The sequence below is a fragment of the Mercurialis annua genome, linkage group LG5 (assembly GCF_937616625.2).
Source record: "Mercurialis annua linkage group LG5, ddMerAnnu1.2, whole genome shotgun sequence".
Taxonomy (NCBI): Eukaryota; Viridiplantae; Streptophyta; class Magnoliopsida; order Malpighiales; family Euphorbiaceae; genus Mercurialis; species Mercurialis annua.
In genome coordinates, this window is record NC_065574.1 from 7,443,057 (window position 1) to 7,466,075 (window position 23,019).

Below are 23,019 nucleotides of genomic sequence, written 5' to 3' on the forward strand. Positions count from 1 at the left end.
TTACTATGCCTTTGGAGCACTGTGTATGCATTGCTTCCACATAAGACATTGAAAATGTCAAATGTTATTAAATCTAAAACTGTAGACTTTTTTTATCACTTCATAAAAATTCAAGGGTAAATTATTAAAAAGTTCACATTATATTGTGCCCCCTTCATCTCATAAAGATAGAAGAAGTGACAATTTTTTTAAAAAAATTAACTAATTATAGTTAAATTATTGTAATGTTTCTGAAATAGTCTTTAATTTTTTTAAATAGAATATAATATATAAACGATTTAGAAAACCAAGACACTATATTTAATGCATATGATAAAACAATAAAAGTATTTTAATAATTTTATGAATAATTAGTATTAAAGTACTTTTCTTATCTTTATAGAACACAAAATACTTAAGTAATAAGTAGCAATTTGTCCCTTCAACTTTTAAGTGATGGTCAATCAGCATAAATTTTAATTTTGTAGTCAATTTAGTCCTGAACTTGACATTTTTGTATCAATTTAAACTATTTTCACACCTGATGGAAGAGTAAATTACTATGAGGCCCATGTCAAATTCACACTTTTGTCCTTTTTGTTTCAAAATAAAATGATATGGTCCTTCATTTTTGTTTTTGTCAATAATTTAGTCCTTCAGTCCATTTCTGGTGATAATCAATTGAGTCAAAAGACTTAACTAAAAAAATATAATTTTTAAATTTAGTTCTTAAATTTATTTTTGACACATAAATATATAAATTATAAATTTATGAAATTCGATGGCTTAATAAATTTATTTTGTTTAATTTTTTGCTTTTATTTTTTTTATGTATAATTTTATTACTTCATTTAGTTTTTATAAATAAAAAAAATTAAAAATTAAAAAAGATTATTTTTTAAAAAGTTAAAACATTAATAAATATTAAAAATAAAATTGAAGTTGTTAACTCACTAAATCTCATAATAATACAATTTTTCTTTAGATAAACTTGATGGAACCGAGCAAGCAATCGAAAAATCTGTGAGATTATTATGGTTTTAAACATGATTTTGTTCTAGTAGTTGCTGGTGCCATTCTTGGGATTACAATCTTTTCTTCCAGAGAAGATAGACAGAGAGTTATATTTTGACAATTTGTGGTGCATGTTTGTTAACCCTAGCCTAGACGAACTCAATTCAGTGTAAAATTATGAACTTCACATAGATAGTGTGATACTTGCATAATTAAGTTAAAATCTCCAATTAATATAGAGAATTTAATTAATACTATTTTTAAAAAACACAAATTAACACGTTCTCTACTAGTTGGAGATTTTAATTCAATAACACCGCACGTCAAACACTATAAGTAAAAAGTTCATAAGTCTACATAATGAACTTAATTCGCAAATTTCTTCTCTTCATGCAGACATGCACATACCTAACGCTTTTGGAATGTAAACATCTTCATAGAAACCATAAAAACAAATGCAAATAGTGCAGTGAATCCAACAACAGCAGCAGCAACAACTCCTAGAAAATCATGTCTGTAACCAAAATATGTTTCCAGAAAATGTTCTACCGTTTCTCCTGTAGTAAGTGTATTCTTTAAATCTCCAAATTGCGATACAAATAATCCGTATAACGTCCATGACACTGGGTTTGCCCAAGTGCACCATCTCCACCATACAGGAATTTGCTGTGACAGACAAAACAGATAGATGCAGGAAAAAAGTTAGTTCTCAGTGTAAATGACTAGATGCGTATGCTCAGGGACATTGAACAACAAAATACTTACTGTTCGTGGTATAATGTAACCTGAGAAAAGGTTCCATAGTGAATAAAATGCAGAAGAAATAATCATTGAAATTTGTTGATTCGGTGTCATTGCCACAGCCATCATACCATAGAAGGTGCAGTACAACAATGTGAAGTAGATGAAGAACAAATACCAAAAGATTTTTACAGCAGTGAATTCAAATCCCATCATTGTGTAAACAATGAAACCGTAAGCGATAGTTTCCACAAAAGTATATGGTAACTCGATGAGGAGCTGCAGTAAATAGATAAAAATTTCGTAATGAGTAAAAGAAAATTTCGCAGGGCTGCTACTTTAGAAAGCTGAAAAAGATGGCTGTTACTTGTGCAAAGGCGTAGGGGAAAGCTGAATACATTCCAGCGGCTCTTTCTCGGTAAAAAATGCTTCTTTCAACAGCCACTACTGGCTGAACAGTCGATGCATTTCTTATAGCAAGGAACACAACGGCAGTATACAATGAACCCATTGCATTTAAAAGATCCTTTTGTCTTTCCCTGCAATTAGAGCTCAGAAAATTTAACATAGGCAGGCACAATAAGAACTTACGAAGTTTTTTAGAATTAGATGGAGAGGTAACTTACTTTTTGGAGCCAAGCTTCCAGAACATTGTCCCCAATGTTAAAGCTATAAATATAGTGTGGATAAATCTTACAGCAGTGTATGACGAATTCCGCCAGTATGACCTTTGTTGCTTCCATAAGCAAGCTATGAACTGGATCACAAGTGACTGGGCATACTGTGTACGGAAATATAAATCCTTTGAACTAGGAGCAGGTTTGTTTAATTCTTTAATTACTGCTTTAATACTCCTGAAAAATATTTAACATATTAGCTACAAATTCACGGGCCTATAAATTCTTAAAAAAATTCCATTTTTTCCCTTTTACAAGAGTACTCAACTTAATCAACCAGTCAATTATTTTATCAGTATGTATACCTGAACTGTTCTGAATCTCTATATATATCAGCAAAATCAACCCCCAAAGCTATTTCTTGTGCAGGGGCGGTAACTTCTAACATCCAAGTTGCTGGATTGTAACCATCTTTTATTTTATTTACTCCAATTCCCTTGATTAAAAAAGAAGCGCGTGACTTGACAAATATTAATTATGAATATGAAGATTTAAAATTGACATCCTTATTTTAATTTCTTCATTGTTCTTCAGAACAAATGTACCTCAAAATACTTGACCAGATAGGAAGAATTGTGACCCAGTGGTCCAACATATATTTCTTGTCCTCCTTGCTTCAACAGGATAAGCTACAATCGCAAGTTACAGACATATTAATATTAAAAATTTCATATTTGCAAAGAAACAAAAATGACGAGAAAGCCTTGTGAGTTGTGGCATCTCTTACCTCATCAAAGCTTTCAAATATGTCGATGCTTGGCTGATGTATTGTGCAAACAACTGTTCTTCCTGTATCCACAGTGTTCCTAACTGTTCTCATAACAATTGCAGCAGCTCTTGCATCTAGTCCTGAAGTTGGCTCATCCATGAATATTATAGAGGGGTTCGCCACAAGCTCAACTGCAATGGTTAGTCGCTTGCGTGAAGAAACGGAGGTTCTAAGACGTCAATAGGGCAAGTAGCCGAGCTAACAAACGTGAAGAAAAGGAGGTTTAGTGAAAGGAGCAAGGCAATGGAGGAGGCTACTGCTCTTGATGCCATATTTTCTTATTATTGGTTTTGATGAGAAACTATGGAGTGGTATTAGGGTTTTTATACAAGGAAATCAATCATTATTAGCTTATTATAAGCAATCATGTGGAGTTTGCTAGCACTTTCTCGTTGGCCACTGTCTTGCATGAATTTTTTTTTTAATCAGTTTTCGGGTTTAATTTTTGGGATAATTACAACTTTCCATGATTGTTTGATTATGGAAGTTCTACCATACTATGTGAACCATGTGAATTTGCTGATTAAATGTTTTGGTTTTCATTTTTTTATTTTTAGACATTTGATGATTCCATTAACGTGCATGTAGCACTTATGTTTGAAAGTAATTGAATATATCTCTCCAGCTTTCATTTTTGTACTGGCTACATTTTGGCACGTCTAAGAATTATATCTAAAACAATTGAACTAAGTGATCAATTCAGTACCTAGATCTTGAGCTTCACACGAAATATCAAAAAAATTATTTTAATTATTTTTGGTGTAAACAGACCGCAATTATATCATTCCCATTCTCATCATCGCAAGTGAATTGTACTCCATAAAAAAAACCTTTAATATCTTATTTATCTATTAAATTGATCCTTGATAATTTTTAATTTTTAATGAAATCTTTATAATTTTAAAAGTTTAATAATCATTTTAATTTTTAATTAAAACTGAGGGACCTTTTTCCTCTTTTTACCCTTTCTTCTTATTCCATCATCTGACCATCACTGCGTCCACTATCACCGTCAGCCACCACCCACCGCCCCCTCCTCAAGCGAGGAGTAGTAGATCCTCGCATGAGGCGCAACAGATGTGCGCCTTGTTCGAAACAGATCTGCTACGAAAAAACGAAAAGCTGCTGCTCCTTGCCTAAGATGAGGACCAGCATCTCCTCGTCTCAGGCGAGTTGATTCTGCTCCTCAAGTGAGGAGCAACAGATCCTCGCCTAAGGAGAAGCTAGGCGGCGAATTCCGTTGGTAGGGCGACGACGGTTTCTGATGGAAATTAAATTTAGTTTTAATTAGATATAATTAGTGTCAATTAGAGTTTCAATTATATTCAAAAACAATTAATCTCTTTATTTTGGCAGAGAAAAAATATATTAATAACGATGGATTTGATACATAAGCATGATGCAAGTGTTTTATCTTTGAATAAAGGCCCAATTCACCCCTCAACTTGGCACAAAAAGGTTATATTAGCCATTATATATCGAGTGAACCGGATCAAAACAACGGCTACGCAGCCTTCTAGTTTTATAATAAAGAAAAAAAAGAACTCAAAATTCTAAGACAATAGATTAGTCGGTTCTTTTCAGTGGCTAACAATTCTAGAGGCACCCAGTTTATTAGAGTGAAGAAGTAATAGCTCAAACTCTAGAGCAAAAATTACAAATACTTAAAGATGACATGCTCTAAAATTATAAATGTTTAAGTAATAGCTAAAATTCTGTTATTTAATTATTTAATTTATATTTCAAAATAATTTTTTCAGCTTGGTCTAATTTCTGAATATATATTTGAACTTGGTCTGCAAATTCATTGATTTATGGAAGGTAAATGAACATGATGACGGTACTCTGCTAAAGCCCACATAGGAAAAATATTTCTATAAATTGAATAGTGTGTCATACAATTCCTCATGAATACTCCCATCAGTTCCTACCACAAAATAAGTTGATCAATGGTTAGTTAAGCCCTTAGAAATAGGGAGTTAGTTCAGTAACAGAAATATCATAAACCTTTCAGTTTTTAAAGAAAATAAAAGCAAACTGCACTAAAAAATAAAATTTGGGTTAATTTTTTGTTTAACCGAAATAATTTTTTTAAAAAAAAATTAAGACGGAAAATAAAAAAATTTATTAAAAAATTTATAGATATTAAATTCTAAAATCAAAACTAAACTAATTTGTTGTACGTACATTTTTTAAGTTTTTAAATTAACATCCTTAAAAAATTTAAATTATATAAATATAGCTAAGTTTTTAAGTTTTTCAAAAATAAAAATCAAATCAAACAATTTTTTTAAGAAACATTTATAGTTAATAAAGGAATCCATTATTTCTGGTGGTTTGATTTTTCTATTTTTCTAGTTAAAAATGACTTTATAGTTATCTACCAGGATATGGAAGAAATATTTCTTTGGTTAGGTTGAATTTATTCAAAAACAATAACATATACCTGTTGGAGATAATCACCGAGTTCAGTTTGAGAATTAATCAATAACTTTGCAGCCCGATGTAAAGGTGTGGGATCTCTCTTACCCTATTACCAAATTAAACATTATAGTTTGAATTTTTGAACTGGGGGGTGATGCTAGAGAGAATAAAGTATTAGACCTAAACTCAGTGATTGATAATAGGGTTAATTTCATAAAAAAATCACGAACTTTATATGAAATTTCATTTTAATTACGACTTTTAAAAGTTGTCATATAAAACCACGACCTTTTATTATTTTTTTAAATCTATCACCGATTAGTTTTCCGGTGTATTTTTATCTTTCATTTTTTTTTCAAATCCGTCGGATTCCGGTGGACACGTCAGCAAAAATACACTAGAAATTGATTTGGTGATAGATTTGAAAAAATATGAAAGTTCGTGATTTTATATGTCAACTTTTAAAAGTCGTGATTAAAATGAAATTTCGTGTAAAGATCATAAAAAAAGGAATTAACCCTTAATAATATTAATTCAAAAAATCGATAAAAATACAAAACAATGTTGAGTATCATATGTTTTGATTGTAAATATAAACTACCTACCTGGCCACCAAGAATTAGTCCCATCATAGCTAGTGCAGTTTGTACCAAATTTGATCGATCACCTTTCAAAGGAATATATACCTATCATAAAATAAGTGGTTAGAATTGTCACCTTAAATTAGTAACATTTTTATTTATTGTTGTCTTTATTAAAAGGGGTAGTGCTTCTAATATAAGAGTTTCAGCTTTGCAAGTATATTATTTCAATATTAACCTTCAAAAATTATAAAATTACAAAGCTAGATATAAGTCTTATTTTAATAATTTATATAAATATAAAGATAAATAATAAATAATAAATAGTTTATCTATAACAACTCTATATGTGGGAAGGGGGTGGGGGGACAAGCAAAATTTTAATATTAACCTTCAAAAATTATAAAATTACAAAGCTAGATATAAGTCTTATTTTAATAATTTATATAAATAATAAATAGTTTAGTTCCAATAGAAGTCTAATTGTAATAGAGAAAGATAAATAAGATAAGAATTTGATCTCAATAAAAGTTTTAACTGTTATAGAAAAATAAATTAAATAAGTATTAAATATCAATAGAATAATAATATTAAGAGAAAAGGATAATACTAAAGTTGGTCAACAGTTTGACTACAAAAAAAACAATGTATCATCAAGTATATAGAATTGAAGTAAGAAACCGTAAATAATCTTCAACGGCCAACTAATCTATGTTGTTAAATTAATTTAGTTTGAGTGGCATGTGTTAAGATTATTATCGTGTGGTTTCAAAGTTTGAGTTTGATTCACCTAAATCTAAATGTAGGAGGAGATTATTATTGTATGATTTTAAAATTTGAGTTTGACCTAATTGATATTTGAATTTAATTGTTTCGTACTCTTTATAATAATATCTCACGCAAACTACTAAAATTAAATAACTGAGCTAATTACAAATTATTTTATAACTTTATTTGATTATTATAGTTAAAACACAATTAAAATACTGAATTATTAAATTGTTTACCGCTATTTTCGATTACAATAATAATACATTTCATGGAAATTAATAATATAATATTTTTAAATTAAAAAAATAAAATTCATTTTTATAAATATTTTAATTCATAGAATAATTAGTAACTCAATTATTATTAAATATATATTGTTGGTCATATAAATATAATTGATCACGTGTTATTAAATTTAATATTAATTTTTTTTAATAAAGACATAAATAACGGGTCACATAAATAATAAATATCACTCACGTGCATAACACATATGTGGAAAGGAGGACAACAAACGAATTTAACATATTAACCTTCAATTGTTTATAAATAATTAAAAGTGTGAAGTTCAGTTTAAAAAATTAGAAATTGAATACAATAGTAATTTTAATTCAAAAATATAAAACTTAACTTAAAACGATTGAAATTGATTAGGACTCTTATTTTTTTTAATCAATAAATATAAATTATATAGAGAATATATATTATATAACGTTTACTGTAGAATAAAATTAATTATAATTAATTTATGTCTAAATCTTTAAGATGTTAAAGAAGTTACAAATTAATCAGTTGGTATTTGTGTCAGTCTATAACATTGATAAGTGAATGTATAGTATATACTATGTTATAATTCATGCAAGTAATATCATTATTAAATTCAATAGATAATATTTTTCCCAAAAAGTAAGACTTTTATTATTTTATTAGAAATAGAAAAATATTTAAGGTTTATCTTAGTCAACCTTAAAAATTTGTAAGTTTTAAATTCTAATTTAATTTAATAATGTCATTAGCGGACTATATAAATATCACTTATGTGCTATAATTTCAATTGAAATAAAAAAAATATTTGAATCAATATTTGATATAAAATAACGGGTCATGTAAATGCCGCTCACGTGCGTAGCACGTGGCGAAATGCTAGTACTATATATAAAAGTACGGATGGGGGGGCAGACAAATTTACTGAATAATCCTTTTCAGTTTACTACTAAAGAAAGATTTTATGGTCATTAACTAATTAGTTATTTAATTAATCACTATTGTAATTAAAGTTCTAATTAGAATAGGTAGCTAAATTATCTCCAAGTTAGTATGTAAAAAATAACTAAATTGTGTCCAAATTAGTAGGAATACCTATTTTTTAGTTTGATTGAACTACAAAATTAATGTAATACCCCGTAGAATTATTAGTGTTTATTTTCGTGTGTGTCCGATTTTAATTAATTAGGACCTCGAAAATAGTGAATAAATTCACGTGATGAATTTATATGGGTGAAAATGTGATTTGCTATGTGTTTGCCTTAAATGTGATTTTTGGCAATTTTACGTGTTAAAAGTGAATTTTGTGATTTTTCACTAAAACCGTAAAAATAATTATTTTAAATATTTTTAAAAGCCCAAAAATATTTTAAAAACAGCCCATATGATATGATTTAATGTTTTTGAATACTTGGTAAAGTTGAAATTATTTTGCCCCTAGAGTTCGAATTATTTACAAGAATGCCATAATGGCAAACTTGTAAATAATTGAAACTTCAAATAAATATCTAGATATTTTCCTAAGCTAAACTTGGTGCCCAAGTCTCTATTTCATCTTCTCCATTTGAGTGTGGGTGCCGAACCATTCAAGCTCAAAACACAAAAATTTATCCTTTGATTTTCTCTCAAAATTTTCTTAACGGAAATTGACGAGGAGCTTACGTAGATCATTAATCTATAATTGCATGTTCGTTTGAGGTATAATTTCAAGCTCAAATCTTAGTTTTTATTTACTGATGTTGGTTGAGGTCTAGAAACATGCTTAGGATGGTTTAAATTTGATGTTTGATGGATAATTAGTTGGTTTTAATTACTAGTTTAATGGGTTTCGGTTTAAAAATAATTTTTCCGTGAAAATTAAATTAATTATTTAAATTTCTGGGCTGATCTAAATGATGATATTTATATATGCTTTAAAGTTAAATTTTTGTGGATTAAAAATGTTAATTTATTCGGGTGTTAATTTAATTAATTGGGTTTCGGTTTTTAATTGTTTTAAAGCTTAAAAATAGCTTAAGAAGGGTAAATAAAATGATTTTTAATTTCTGGAAATAACTTTGTTCATGGATGAGTTATATTTGTGGTTGATGTTAATTAAATGGTTGATGGTTAATTTTTAGCGGTTTAATAATCGAGTTTAATTTTTAATAACTCTATTCGGCCAAAATTGTTCTAAAAAGGGTAAAACTGTCATTTTAAATTCTGGGCAGAAAATATTTATGAAAAATTTATGAAATGTGTTTGATAATTATGTGTGGAGTTTAAATGATTTTTTGTGTAGTGTTTTGAAGGATTAATAATCGGTCTTGATTATTAATTGTTATTTCGGTTTTAATAGTTAAAATAATGGAAAATATTATTTTAAAAATATTGGGCTGCTGTTTTTACAAGATAAAAATTAAAAATGTATTTGAAATTATTTTTGGTGAATTTCGGTGTTAAAATGGCTTAAAATGGATTTTTAAGCGTTTTTAGCGTTTTTGAGTTTTCCGGCCAAAACCACCGGAATACGGTGACCGGAGTATGAGTAGAGGGGATAGAGCATGTTGGCTCAGTCCTAAACTCATTTGGCAGCAGTTAGTGCCGAAATGTTTTTGGCAGAAAATAAGGGGGGGCCGAGCCCCGGGTCAAAAATATTTTACGGAAAAATATTTTTGGTTATTTTTGAAATGTGGTATATTTGTTGAGATTTTCTAAAGGTGTATTTTAGAAAATTATGTGAATTGAATGTGTGATAGAATTATATGGAATTATAATTCTATGTTTATTTATTGAAAATAAATAAGCTACGTGGTGTATCGTATAGAAATACGATGACACAGAATTAGATAGTCGGAATCAAATTTGGTTTGTGATTATGTGGTTTATATGGTTGAGTCGGTCTAGAGTATATCCTAGAATTTAGAGTTATTACATTTATTAATGTTTTAATCTCTAAATTAGATCCAGCGAGTTTTGTCGCGGAAACCGGCGAGCAAAGGTTTTGATATTCGACGGGTGGTATTTTTATAATTGGAATAAGCGAGTACTGTGAGTGTGTTTACAACTTATACTGCTAAATATTAGTATTAAAAATATTTGCGAACTGCTTTACATGATTTGCAAATGCTTTATTTTATTTGAATTTAAATCGCATGAACTATTCATAGTGTTGAAACCGATTTAGATTCATTGAAACGTGCTTACTATTGGGCGGCAATAGTGCTGTGTGATCACCGGTATTGCATTTAGAATGGGTTGCATGTGAATATACTGTGTGAATCCTGGCGACGGCCTGGAAAGTCAGGCGACGGCCTAGACTCTGTGTGAACAGATCTTCAGAGGCAACGGAATATAGACGACCAAAGGCAGTAAAGAGAAACTGCCGAGATCTGAGAGGTTGAACCTTTTAAAAAAAAGTGAAAATGGCGACGGTATATATGTACTGCCGAAATCTGTTGTATGGTGAAAGAGTCTAAAGACCTTCACATACGTAAAATATGAATGATCAGATTTGACGGGCTAGAGTACAAAAAGAAATGAATAAATACGGCCATAAAAAGGTTAACCCGAATATGATGAAATGATGTGTAATATTTATGTTTCCTGTTTTGAAAGCATATAGGAACATGAATCATGGTTTAGGGTTTCATATGAATCGGTAATCTGGAATGCATTGCTTTCATATTAATGTTTATTAGTACATGTTGTACGCATTCACCAGTTTTTATAACTGACCCCGTTGAATTTAATATTTTTACAGGCGAGTAGTTTGACGTGTGGATTTCCAATTTCTTGTTCCGGAAATCCCTGGCTTGAATAAAGTGAGAATGACTTTCCTTTATGTGTCTAGAGTTGCAGTAGCTAGAATAATGAACGGTGATACCTTAGTAGTCGTTGGACTTATTTATGCTTTATATTTTATTATAACGCTTAAACTCTGATAATATGTAATATGTGAATGCTGTGCGAAAGTCCGAGCGACTGCACGAGTATAAAATGCGGCGAGCGCATCTGCATAATGAAATGCATTTAAATCCATAATGAAATGGTCTGCATAATGAAATGCGGTTAAGTCCATAGAGAAATGGCCTGCATAGTGAAATGCAGTAATTACCATAGTAAGGTGGTATGCATAATGAGATGCACGATAAACCATAATGAAATGGTTTTAAAAACTAAAATGCAATAATTAAAGAAAAAAATTATGTGCATGTTTTAAATGGTAATTTGTATGAGAACGTTTTAAACTGCGATTTTAAAATGTTCGAAAATGATTTAAATTCCGCGAAAAATTTTAAGTGAATTTTAATTTATTTTTAAGGCTTGCTACGGGTTTCGGAGCAACCACTCCCATTCCCTAGCGCCGGTCTCGACGCCGAGAATCGGGTCGTGACAATTAAAATATTGTATTTGGTCAATATAATATTATTTAAATTTCTATTTTATTATTTTTAAAGATATTATTAATAAAATTAAGTCAATTATTTAATTATGGTTATTATAAAACCGAAACAAGAATAAATTCAGTATGAAAAAAAATTAACAACCGCCAAAGAATTTGATTTGAACTAGGAATTAAATAGTTCGACTCCAGCAAAACAAACAAAAAATTAACTTATTCTTTTTTATGATTAGCTAATTAATTTACTTTGTAATATAATACGTGATTATAAATAGACGTATTCAGCTAATTGAGTTTTTTCAACTTAATGAAAGCACATACATTGGCATTGGGGTTAGAATTTATCTCAAGCAATATTGAGCTGATGGAATATTCATTAACAAATAAAAAATAAACAACTTATTTTATAATTTGAACATTCTTTTATTCGTAATATTTGTAATTTAATAGAACATTGAAATTGAGTTAATTAGAATTATTAATTTTAACTTATTATAATTTATATTAAATTAGTTAGAGTTTTTGTTGAATTGCAAAATAACATGATTCTACTTTTTTTATCAAAAAAATATTAATGATAATAAATTTAATTCAACTCATAAGATATTTCTTAATCCAACAAAGATTCTATTCATATTAGTTACAAATAAAGCATAATAATATAATTATATTTATTTTTATAAAAAATTCTAATTAATTTAATATTAATTATAAATAAAATAAAATAAAATGATACAGTTATAATAAATTTATAATATTTGACGAGTTACATTCCGAGCCACGTGCGTAGCACGTAATGCGAAACTAGTCAAAGAAAAGAAAGTTAAAAGACAAGTTATATTTGTAGATTAACTAACTTCTTCTCTCACAACTTTTCTTAATGAGATGATTATTTTATTAAATAAAAAAAATTTAAAATAGAAGCTTTATTTTGTAGATTAAAAAACCACCACTAGAAAAACCTCACACCATTAAAAAAAAGGTTTAATAAAAGAAGGAAAATTAGCGAGAAGAATAATTACGTTTAAAGAATCAAAAATTAAGCTAGCTATAGATTAAGATATATTTCATACTTTATGCTTGTGTTATTAATTTCTAGAATCCTAATAGTATATTGATTTAATTTTTAATTGTGATTAAATAGATAAATTATAAATATTTTTTTAATGGTTAGAAACATGTTGATATAAAGTATATAATATAAGACCTAAACGCAAGTGACTATACCAATTAAGAAGGAGTCGAGTTCTCATTTAAAATTTATAAAAGGTCTTGAGTTTAAACCTTTTTACAACAATAAATAAAAGAAAGTGCAAAAATAAAAATTACCTTATTAGGGCAAGAAAGATAACTTTCTCCCCATCCACCATCTGATTTTTGTGATTTAAGTAGAAAATCAACACCTCTACGTACGGCTGAACAATTTTCATAGGTCTTGCCAGCGGCAGATAACCCTCCGAGACCAAACCAGGTACCATATATGAAGCATATTCCCCAATTCCCATACCTATATGTTACATTAAACCATCATTACTAATTTAATAAATCATTAGTTAAATCATACTATTATAAATAGGCTAATCCTCTAAAAATTCCCTCACCTTTCAACCCCCTTTCGTTTGCACCCTCACCTTTCAAAATCCCCAATTTTACCCTAATTACCACCTTTCACTTTCAATTGCACCCTCGAAATATTAAATTGACCTTTTTTCATTCAAAAAATTTCAAATCAATATTTTTTATTTTTACTCATTTTCTAAATAGTACTAATTGTTAAAATTTCAACAATAAAAACATCTTCTCTAAAAAATATTTCAAAAATTACTAAATTTCACATTCACTTTTATTTAATTTTACCGCTTTAATTCCATAAAATTAATTAAATTAGATACTATTTATAATATTTGTTGAAATATAAAGTATTAATTTGAACTTTTTGTAGTAAAAATAGGTCAATTTAATATTTAAGGGTGTAATTGAAAGTGAAAGGTGGAAATTAGGGTAAAATTGGGGATTTTAAAAGATGAGGGTGCAAATGAAAGGAAATTGAAAGGTGAGGGGGTTTTCAGGGGATTAGCCTTATAAATATAAGGACTAATTACTTAAAAAAAAACCCACCTTATAACATTTTTTCGTTTATACCCTGACGTAGGAAAGAGTTCATTTGTACCATGTTTTTGATTTTTCATTTTCGTCTCTACCCTAAACAGCTAATTTGACTTCTTTTCATTTTAAAAAATATTCAAAATGATCCTTTATATTTAGCTTATATTTTAATTAAACATTAATATTATTAATCATTTATAATATTTTCATCCTTTAATTAATTTAATTGTCAAAAAATTTAGTTTTAGGATAGAGATGAAAACGAAAAATCAAAAAAAGGCTACAAATAAACTTTTTCCTAGGTCAGGGTATAAACGAAAAAATGTTATAAGGTGGAGTTTTTTTAAGTAATTAGGCCTAAATGTAATGTGCAACTAGCTATACCATGAACCATCTGGTTTTTGAATATCCTCAAGGAATTGCACAGCTTTTTTTATGAAATTTTCAATTTCTTTCTTTCTATAGCCAGAGTGTAACCTCCTAAATAAAACTAAAGCCTGGATTGATGAAGAAGTGCATTCCACATGCCTGTATCATTATATCTCATTACTTTTCTGACTCGGAAGTTAAAAAATCACAACAAAAATAGGCCAATAATGACTAAAAAAAGGCAAATATTTACCGAAAGTTTCATTTATGTACAAACCTTTTAAAAGTGTTCATATCGTCTTAACACACGAGTTTTCATTTTTGAAAAAATTTCATCCACTTAACGGCACACGCGGCAGAGTTCGTCTTTCATATAAACAAATGGATATTTTTTTAAAATAAAAACCTGTGTTTTGGGATGATATGCACACTTATAAAAGGTTTAGACATAAGGAAATTTTCTGTTTGGTCGATTTTGGTCTTTTTGCCAAAAAGATAATACTGTAAGAACTAAATCTTACTGATATTCAATTACTAGATCTTCAAGAAACTCCACAGGATTGAGCCACTAATTGAAAAATAAAATATGTCATAATTGAAACAACTCAATTTTAAATCAAATTCATTTTACTCATTTACCTCTAGCCATAAATTTGCTCCTGCTGGTTCCCAAGCTGATACTCCACCATTTTCACTCTATAATAATATTATATAAGGTTTAGCTACTATCATTTAAAAATATGATGAGATTTAATTCAATGGTATAAATTCATACCTGAAGAGAAAATATGATATTGACAGCATCATACATTTTCTCTGGTTCCATTTTCTCACCAATAATTTCAGAGGGCATCATTGAGAGAAGCAGACAACACTATAATATATGAAATGAAAGTTTAATTTCAAATCATAATAAATTTAATCTAATTTATAAATATTTAATTGTATATAGCATTAATTACCTTCAAACTTTCTGCTGTACAATCAGAAACCTGCCACCCATGATCTTTATCAGAAAAAGTCCATGATCCTTTTGAAATGTGTCGAAACATTCTTTTGAAGTCGCCGGAAGGATTCTCCGTGACCTAACATATTTTAAACATGTCAGAAATTAAATGTTAAGACAAAACAATGTAATAAAATCATGAAATACACAAAAATTAAAGGAAAAAAGCTCATTTTAACCCCTGAAGTCAGACCAAAAGAATTAATAAAACCCTAAAGTCAAAGGTAGCTCACTTTGGTCCCTAACGTTGTCCCAAATAATTCAGATTACACCAAAAATTTGACTTCGTCAATTTTTATGTCAAGTGATGACGTGGCATGTGCAGAAAAAGTTTAAACATAATATCCTTAATATTTAAAATATTTACCAATTTTATATTTATAATTTTTAAACTATTTTCACCCTCTTCTTCATTTAAATATTAATAATTAAATAATATTTAAAAATAAAATGTTTATTAAAACAATCGAAACTCAATTAAAAACTTTAAAACCTAATTAAACAAATCAAAATCCAATTAAATAAATCGATTGCCGAAAAAGAGAACGTCTGAAAATTTTAAAAATTTAAAAATTATTTTTTTCAATTACGGAGACCCACTACGGTGGGTCTGTCAATTGGAACAAACCCACCATCGATGAGTTTGCTCAAATGGAAAAGACCCACCGTTGGCGGGTCTGAGAGAACGGACTCACCAACGGTGGGTTGGCGGGTCTCCAGAATAAAAAAAATAAATTATTTTAATTATTATGTAATCTTTAAACGGCTTTTTTCGGCGATGAATTGGTGGTAGTGGCTCCAATTGAAATAAATATTTTCTTAGACTTTTGGTCGAATTTTTTTTGTCGAAGGTTACAAATGTGGTATCCGGCAGGTGTGTGGCGGCGGGTGGGTGAATTAGATTTAATTAGGTTTAAATTGAATGTAAATTGATTGGATTGACTTTTGAAGCGTTTAATTAGATTTCGTAGTGTTTAATTGAGTTTTGATTGTTTCAATAAATATTGTAATTTGAATATTATTTAATTATATATATTTAAATGAAAAAGAGGGTGAAAATAGTCAAAAAAATCATAAATATAAAATTGGTAAATATTTTAAATACTAAGAATGTTTTTTTTTAAAAAATCTAAGGATCACGTCATCATTTAGACGGAAGAAACTAATGGTGGTGCGATGCGAACCATTTTGGACAACATCAGGGGTCAAAGTGAGCCACTTTCGACTTTAGAGTCTTATTAATTCTTTTAATATGATTTCAAGGGTTAAAATGAGCCTTTTGCCAAAATTGAATTACAAAAAACAAAAAAAAAGGAACACAACCTGAGAATTCTTTAAAAAGTTGTGTCCTTCCTTAAGTGTAGATCCTATTTCATCAGAAAGGTTGCTGGCAATCAAAGCTTGGAGTACAAAGCTTGTATCCCATACCTGGCTGCCAAAACTCTGTAAATAAAATAAATTAAAACTTTTTCATCCTTCTATAGGTAATTGAAGTTAATTATTGATTAATCATATTAATTATCAGTAAAATATAGTAGTAGAAATATGATGAAACCTGCATTTTTATTCCATCTTCTCCAACCCATATGTAATCTGCTATCCGAGCTAGATGCTTCTTAAAAGCATCCCCATTAGGATCTTCCACCCAACAAGCGAGCATATTTAAGGGCTATATCATTTCAACAAGAACAAAAGAGTCAAGTGAGATGGAAGGTATAAAAGGTACTTGTATAATGACAATATGTGAATTTTTTATGTCTGGAAACTTCTTTTTAGACTCGTAATCTAACTGTTAATTTTGACAATTTCGGACACCAACTTTTGATTTTTTGCAATTTTGAACACTGGTCAATTTTCCGTTAAAGTGCCAATATGAATACTGGAACAGTGTCTATATTCCGGTATACACATAATCAGCATATTTTGACGAAAAATTGTTCGGTGTCGAGATTTGCAAAAAAAATAAATGATAGTTCATGTATTAAATTGTCAAAATTTGAAAATTTATGTTAAAATTGCAAAACATACTAAAATTCGTTATTTTTAAACGTTTAAACCTACTTTTAAAGATGAATTATGAAAAATTATATTCGTATTTTTAAAAGTTTCACTTTATTTATAGTCTTACACATAAGATTTTAAGAAATATTTTTAATACATCATGTCACATGCCAGTTAATTAAATAAGTTTTGAATTAACTAAAAATATTTTAAAATTGAAATAAATTTGGTATCCATTAGGTCGTTTATCTACTATAACAATGTTACCTTTTCAACGCATCCAATAGTAATATATCGACTATTTTCATCTTCATAATGAATGTGATTCATAGTTATGTTGAGAGCTTTTTCTCTCAAATTATTGAGAGGCCATCGAGTGAGAAAAGGCTCGGTCACTATATAAAGAGCATCCCACATTAATTTTTGTATCAATGTATGAGGGTAATGATTATCCTCCTACAACCACAAGATCAAAAGATTTAGCAATATGAATTATATGAAAAAATGATCTTATTGTAAGCAAGATCAATGCAATTCACCTTTGCACATAAATGTCGGACACTCTTCCAATGGATCATATTATAAGGTTCATTATAGATTTCTTGTCTGATTTGCAAAATGAGGGGTGTGATTGGACCAACAAATCTCTTTCCATATAGGTATGACATTGGCATGTATGTGAGTCGACAATAGCAAAGCATTTTTGCTGCAATGGTAATATTATAATTTATAAATGATGATTTATAAAATGTAGAAATTGGTTTTAAGCACCCAAGACTAAAATATGGAGAGAGATGGGCAGAAAAACCTGGATGTATTGGAGAAATTCGTGGAAATAGCCAAAACTCCGGCGGCATAGGATTGCTTCCGTCCCATTCATATACACCGAGTATCTGAAAATTAAAAACAAACATCCAAATACATATTACTTAATGTAAAAAAGATTGCATCATAACCTTATCTCACCATGGGCAGATCTAGAAAAAACTTATAGCCTTCCTTAAAATTTATATTTTGTCAATTTTGTCCATTTTATAAATTTTCGGTACAATCTTTTTCACCTTATAAAATATTTCCGAGTCCGTCAGATGCTGAGTAACTTACCGAAAGCCATGTCTTTCCCCAAGAGCTTATGGCAGTTGCACTACCGTGATTAAGAATCCACATTCTTCCTCTTTCACATGCATTATTTTCGCCACCATTAAGTCCTTCTCCAAGTAGGCGCATACATATATAGTTCAGAACTGTACAAAACATAGTGCTATGACCTTCTATATGCAATCCCCACCCGCCATCATCATTCTATTAACATACAAACTTCATTACTCAAATGATCAAATCAACACTAGGGCTAACTTCATATCGTCAAAATTTGAATTTTCTTTCATAATTCATTAGTAAACATACCTGATGGCAGTATATATATCGTAAAATTTCTTTACGATGCTCTGAAGAGAACACCGTATGAAGATGGCCCGTAATGTAAAGACAAAAGACCTACATTGCCAGTAGAATAAACAAAAGAAAAACGTTAACTAAGAAGATTACATCAACGTAGTATGGATTAAGTATTGGATCAAAATATAGATTTTACCAGTGGAGGAAAATAGAACATGGGACCAGAATTTTCTGCACACCAATGGCCATCACTGGCTTGTAGGGCTGAAAACAAATGGACAGTCCTTCTTAAAGCTGCGGTAGTAGCTTCACCTGTAATCTCCTCTCCATCCTCAATCTTCACTTTTGGAATTGTTTGTTTGAATGATTTTTCCCTCAAAAACTGTGTTTGATTAGAGTTTAAAAAATTACTAAAATATATTTATAGAAAGGGTTTTGTTACTTTCGGATTTGAGTGAGAAACTAGATAACATTTGATTTTTTTTTCAAATTCATTTGTATTTATCTGAGATTATGAAAAAATAAGATTTTTATATATTGTATGCAATCAATACAAAGTTTTACTTATTTAAATTCATAGGTTAGTCAATTCGGTTGCTCATATTTTAGCTAGAACATCGATTTCTTTTTCCGCTTCTTGAAGATGGAATGTTAATTAACCTCCATACTTCATCTGTAATGAGTTGACTTTTGATTTGATTTGAGTCTATCAAGTATCAACTCACTTTATTATAATACAACAGCAGAGATATGTTTACTTTATGAAAATCAAGAAGAATTCTATATTAATTTTAAAAAATAGAAACTCATTCAATGACAACGAAATCGATATGTAAGTGTCTTAATATTTATTCCGAAACTCACATTTATAGTCCAATTCATATTACTTTTTTGAAAATAAATAATTTTTTTTATTTTTATAAGTTATATTCATGTATTATTATTAATAGAAAAAACTTAAACATTTATTTAAAGAAATTGAATTTAAATAACTTTGGATTGATTGACTTAAAGTAATGAACGGAATTGGTGCGGTGTCATATGAAATCAGTGACATATTCTGGATATATAGTTGCGGGATTGTACTCTGGCCAATAAATGCCAACAATATCGGGTTTTACAGCCCTAAACTAATTTAATTGGATAATTAATTTTTTTGTTGTCTATCTGATTTTTAAGACTTTAAATTAATTCGATTCGATCCGCGTCCCATGACTGCCATGGGTGAGTCTGTCAGCAAATATTTTCTACATTTATAAAATTCGAATTCGAGACTTTATTTAAATAATATCAAGCCGCTTACCATTTTAATCAACTCTATTGGTTTCAATGATAATTAAAAAAAGCAAAAGATATAAAAAAAACCCTCGTAGTTTTCACAAAAATACAAATCAACCCTTTAACTTTTTTGGGGTATAATTAAGTTCTCTTTATTTTCAAATATAACAAATAACTCCTTTTATCCAACATCATTAGAAACACTCGTTAATGGCTGACATGTCTCTCATAATCATATAGGAAAAAAATTCAAAAATAATTTTAATATTTAATATATTTATCAAAAATTTAAGGGAATAAGTGTCCCAAAAGTAAACTAAAAGGGTTTATTTGTTCGATTTTAAAATAATAATAGTTTAATTGTTCAATTTTAAAAAAATATGGGGACTTAATTGTACCTAAATAAAGTAAAAGAGCTGATTTGTATTTTTAAGAAAAACCCGAGGGCTTTTTTGTACCTTCTGCCTTAAAGAAAAAAGCAAAAGTTGGTGTGGATTTAATTCAGACACGTGGTATGGCAATTGACTAGACGGTGACGACACGTGAGAAAATAAAAAGTACTCTCAGATTTCATGTCTCCAGTTACACAATAACTGTCAACTGTAAAGTCGATAATTATTAACGCTAGCTTAACCAGAAAATTCAATAAGCTACTATAAGCAAAATAATTTTAACCAAACACATTTTCATGAACATATTTAAAATTGAAAATTTTAAAATTTGCATTTTAAGCCAACTCTCTGACAAGAGTGGACGTATATATGGCCCCACTTTAGGAGTACGTTGTATTAAAACTTAATTTTTATATTTATTTAAAAATACAAAAAGAGAAACTCAATTTTTTTTACAAAAAAAAAAAGTAATATTATTTTAGTTCTTGTTAACTTAATTACAGTATTTCATATTACAATTATATATTTTATCATTAATTTAAATTTTATTTAAATTTTAGATTTAGTAAGAATTTAAACAATATGTTGTTATCAATAAAATGGTTTTGTAAAGGTATTTTAAATATCAATTAGAGTGTCATAAAAATTAGTAGAATCAAATCCTATAAATGAAAAAAAAATCTAAAAATAACACATGTATAAGTATGAATAGTTTATTTATTTATTAAGCACCGAGTCTTAATGAGAACTATCCATACTTTTAAAAATACAAAGTTTTACTCAATTTTTTATTAGCATAACTCAATTGTAGCCAATCATTCATTTTTTTTATAAAAAAATACCAAATTTTTTGATTTGTTTTAATTATTGCCTAATTCGTAACTTACATCCTAAAGTACTTTTTTAAATGTAAAAATATATTTGATTTAAAATTGAAAATATTATAAAAAAATTGGATATTCTTTTTAAAGAATAAACGACTGACTAAAATTAGAATATATTTGTTGGAAATTGGCTAAAATTGAAAATTTTGAAAGTTTTAGTTAAAATTGACCTCATCCAAGAAGATTTAATAATTTTAAATATTAGGCCTAAAAAACATATTGTACTTTAGTTTACATTATAAAGTGATTATATTATATTAATGTGAATCAAATACAGTCTAAAGTACTAAAAAATGACTTCAAAATTAATTGAATTATCTAAAATTAGTATTATAATCTCTACTTTTTATGGTCTATGAACTCTTGGACAGCCGACATCTATCCTAAATTAATTAAGCTACTTAACCTGCAACAAAGTAAATCTTTGTTGATGATGGATGTCGAAAACCTCTTTTAAAAGAATTTGAACTCTTAACCACTTCGATCAATATGCATTTATTAATTTAACTAATTTAAAAAATAACTGTTTGATGGTTAGAACTTAAAATGATAAAAAAAAACAAATAAGACAGGGAAGTGACTCGGTGAGTCCAAGTACTGCACAAAGAACAGAAGAGTACTGAGTACCTGAAATTGCCAAAGAAGATCAGAACTTGGCTTGACATGAAATCGGTTATTCCAGAAATTCCGGCGAGCTTCTTCAACCTCCGCTCGCTCTTCAGGCGAGCCAGCTTCAGGATCAAACTCCCATGTTTGTCTTCCTATAAAATTATTTGTACTGAAAATAAAAGGATTATTTCCTCCTTCTGCTATCTTTAGCCTCCACATTACTTCTCTATTCTCTATGTTTCTATTGATAAATCGTCAAGTAGTTAGTTAGAGTTTCATGCTTGCAACTCTATATATAGGAAAAGTTTGTTTTTAGTTTACTTTGTCTATTTATCTGTTGGAAAATTCATCCAACTGTAATAAAAGAATGAAATAAGATTTATTTGTAAAATATAAAATAACTATAGAAAAATCCTCATATATATAATATATATAGCTGACATAAAATGTCTTTCCTCTATCTCCTTCTAGTTGATAAAAAAATATTTATTATTTAAAGTTAGTTAGTAAATATAATAAATAAATTTTGCTTTTATACCTTTTTATTATATCAATTAAGAATAAAATAGAAATGAAATGTTAAATCAAAATTAATTCATACACATAATTATTCCGTTCGTCTCAAGTTGACAGACATTATTTTTATTTTATTGTCCCGAATTATAGTCATTTAATATTTGAATGATCAATTGTTAAAGATATTCTAGTTAATTATGGTCAAATACATTAAAAGAATAGAATAAATTACTCTAAAACTCTCCACATAAATTATAATTTATACTTTCGTCCCTTCTGTTTGAAAATTAAACAATATGATCGTCCACTTTTGTTTTCATCAATAGTTTAATCATTTCTTCCATTTCTGGTATTAGTCAATTCAGTCATAAGATCAAATTAAAAAAAATTACTTTAATCCTTAAACCTATATTTCAATATGTTAAAATAAAGATCGTATTATTATGACATTTAGTGAGTTAGTAACTTCAATTGAATTTATAATATTTATTAGTGTTTTAATTAAAAGATTATTTTTTTTAGTTTTAAGTTTTTTACATTATAAAGATAAATGAAGTAAAAAAATCAAAAAAAAATTAAAAAAAGAAAAGAAAAGTGAGAGAAGTAAAAATTTAAATAAATTAAATTTATTATAGCATTGAATTTTATAAATTTCTATTTTTTATTTCTATTTTGGTCGAAAAAAAGTTTAAAGACTAAAATGAAAGTTAAGTATTTTTAGTTCAGTTTTTTGACTTAGTTGACTAAAAAAAATTGGATATATAAAGGGACTAAATCGTTGACGGAAACAAAAGTGAATGACCAAATAGGAGGGACAAAAATATGAATTATGACATATGTGGGGTGGGGACTTTAT

The 23,019-nt window shown here is 28.4% G+C and overlaps 2 protein-coding genes and 1 long non-coding RNA gene across 5 annotated transcripts; 1 reads left to right on the forward strand and 2 right to left on the reverse strand.

The window, feature by feature from the left end:
• Positions 1–903: 903 nt before the first annotated feature.
• On the reverse strand, positions 904–3,328 carry LOC126680804 (pleiotropic drug resistance protein 1-like). The gene is made up of 7 exons (XM_050376002.1): positions 3,139–3,328; positions 2,957–3,040; positions 2,717–2,847; positions 2,361–2,588; positions 2,102–2,273; positions 1,759–2,013; positions 904–1,659 (listed from the first exon to the last, which is right to left on the reverse strand). Exons 1-7 carry the CDS (start codon positions 3,277–3,279, stop codon positions 1,402–1,404), a joined length of 1,269 nt encoding a protein of 422 aa, XP_050231959.1. The 5' UTR covers positions 3,280–3,328; the 3' UTR covers positions 904–1,401.
• Positions 3,329–4,884: 1,556 nt separating this feature from the next.
• On the reverse strand, positions 4,885–21,978 carry LOC126680801 (lupeol synthase-like). Of its 3 annotated transcripts, XM_050375997.2 has the most exons (18): positions 21,666–21,977; positions 18,681–18,866; positions 18,494–18,583; positions 18,191–18,388; positions 17,895–17,979; positions 17,626–17,792; positions 17,354–17,542; positions 16,641–16,754; positions 16,409–16,528; positions 15,042–15,164; positions 14,855–14,953; positions 14,719–14,775; positions 14,601–14,647; positions 14,095–14,238; positions 12,934–13,111; positions 6,210–6,290; positions 5,627–5,710; positions 4,885–5,107 (listed from the first exon to the last, which is right to left on the reverse strand). In XM_050375997.2, exons 1-18 carry the CDS (start codon positions 21,864–21,866, stop codon positions 4,985–4,987), a joined length of 2,286 nt encoding a protein of 761 aa, XP_050231954.1. In that variant the 5' UTR covers positions 21,867–21,977; the 3' UTR covers positions 4,885–4,984. The 3 variants fall into 3 exon arrangements, with proteins under 3 accessions (XP_050231954.1, XP_055961686.1, XP_050231955.1); XM_056105711.1 differs by lacking the exon at positions 14,095–14,238 and having other exon boundaries at positions 21,666–21,978; XM_050375998.2 differs by lacking the exon at positions 5,627–5,710 and having other exon boundaries at positions 21,666–21,978.
• On the forward strand, positions 8,673–11,146 carry LOC126680806 (uncharacterized). The gene is made up of 3 exons (XR_007641287.2): positions 8,673–8,918; positions 10,164–10,250; positions 10,963–11,146. It is a non-coding gene; the product is annotated as an uncharacterized LOC126680806 (long non-coding RNA).
• Positions 21,979–23,019: the final 1,041 nt, after the last annotated feature.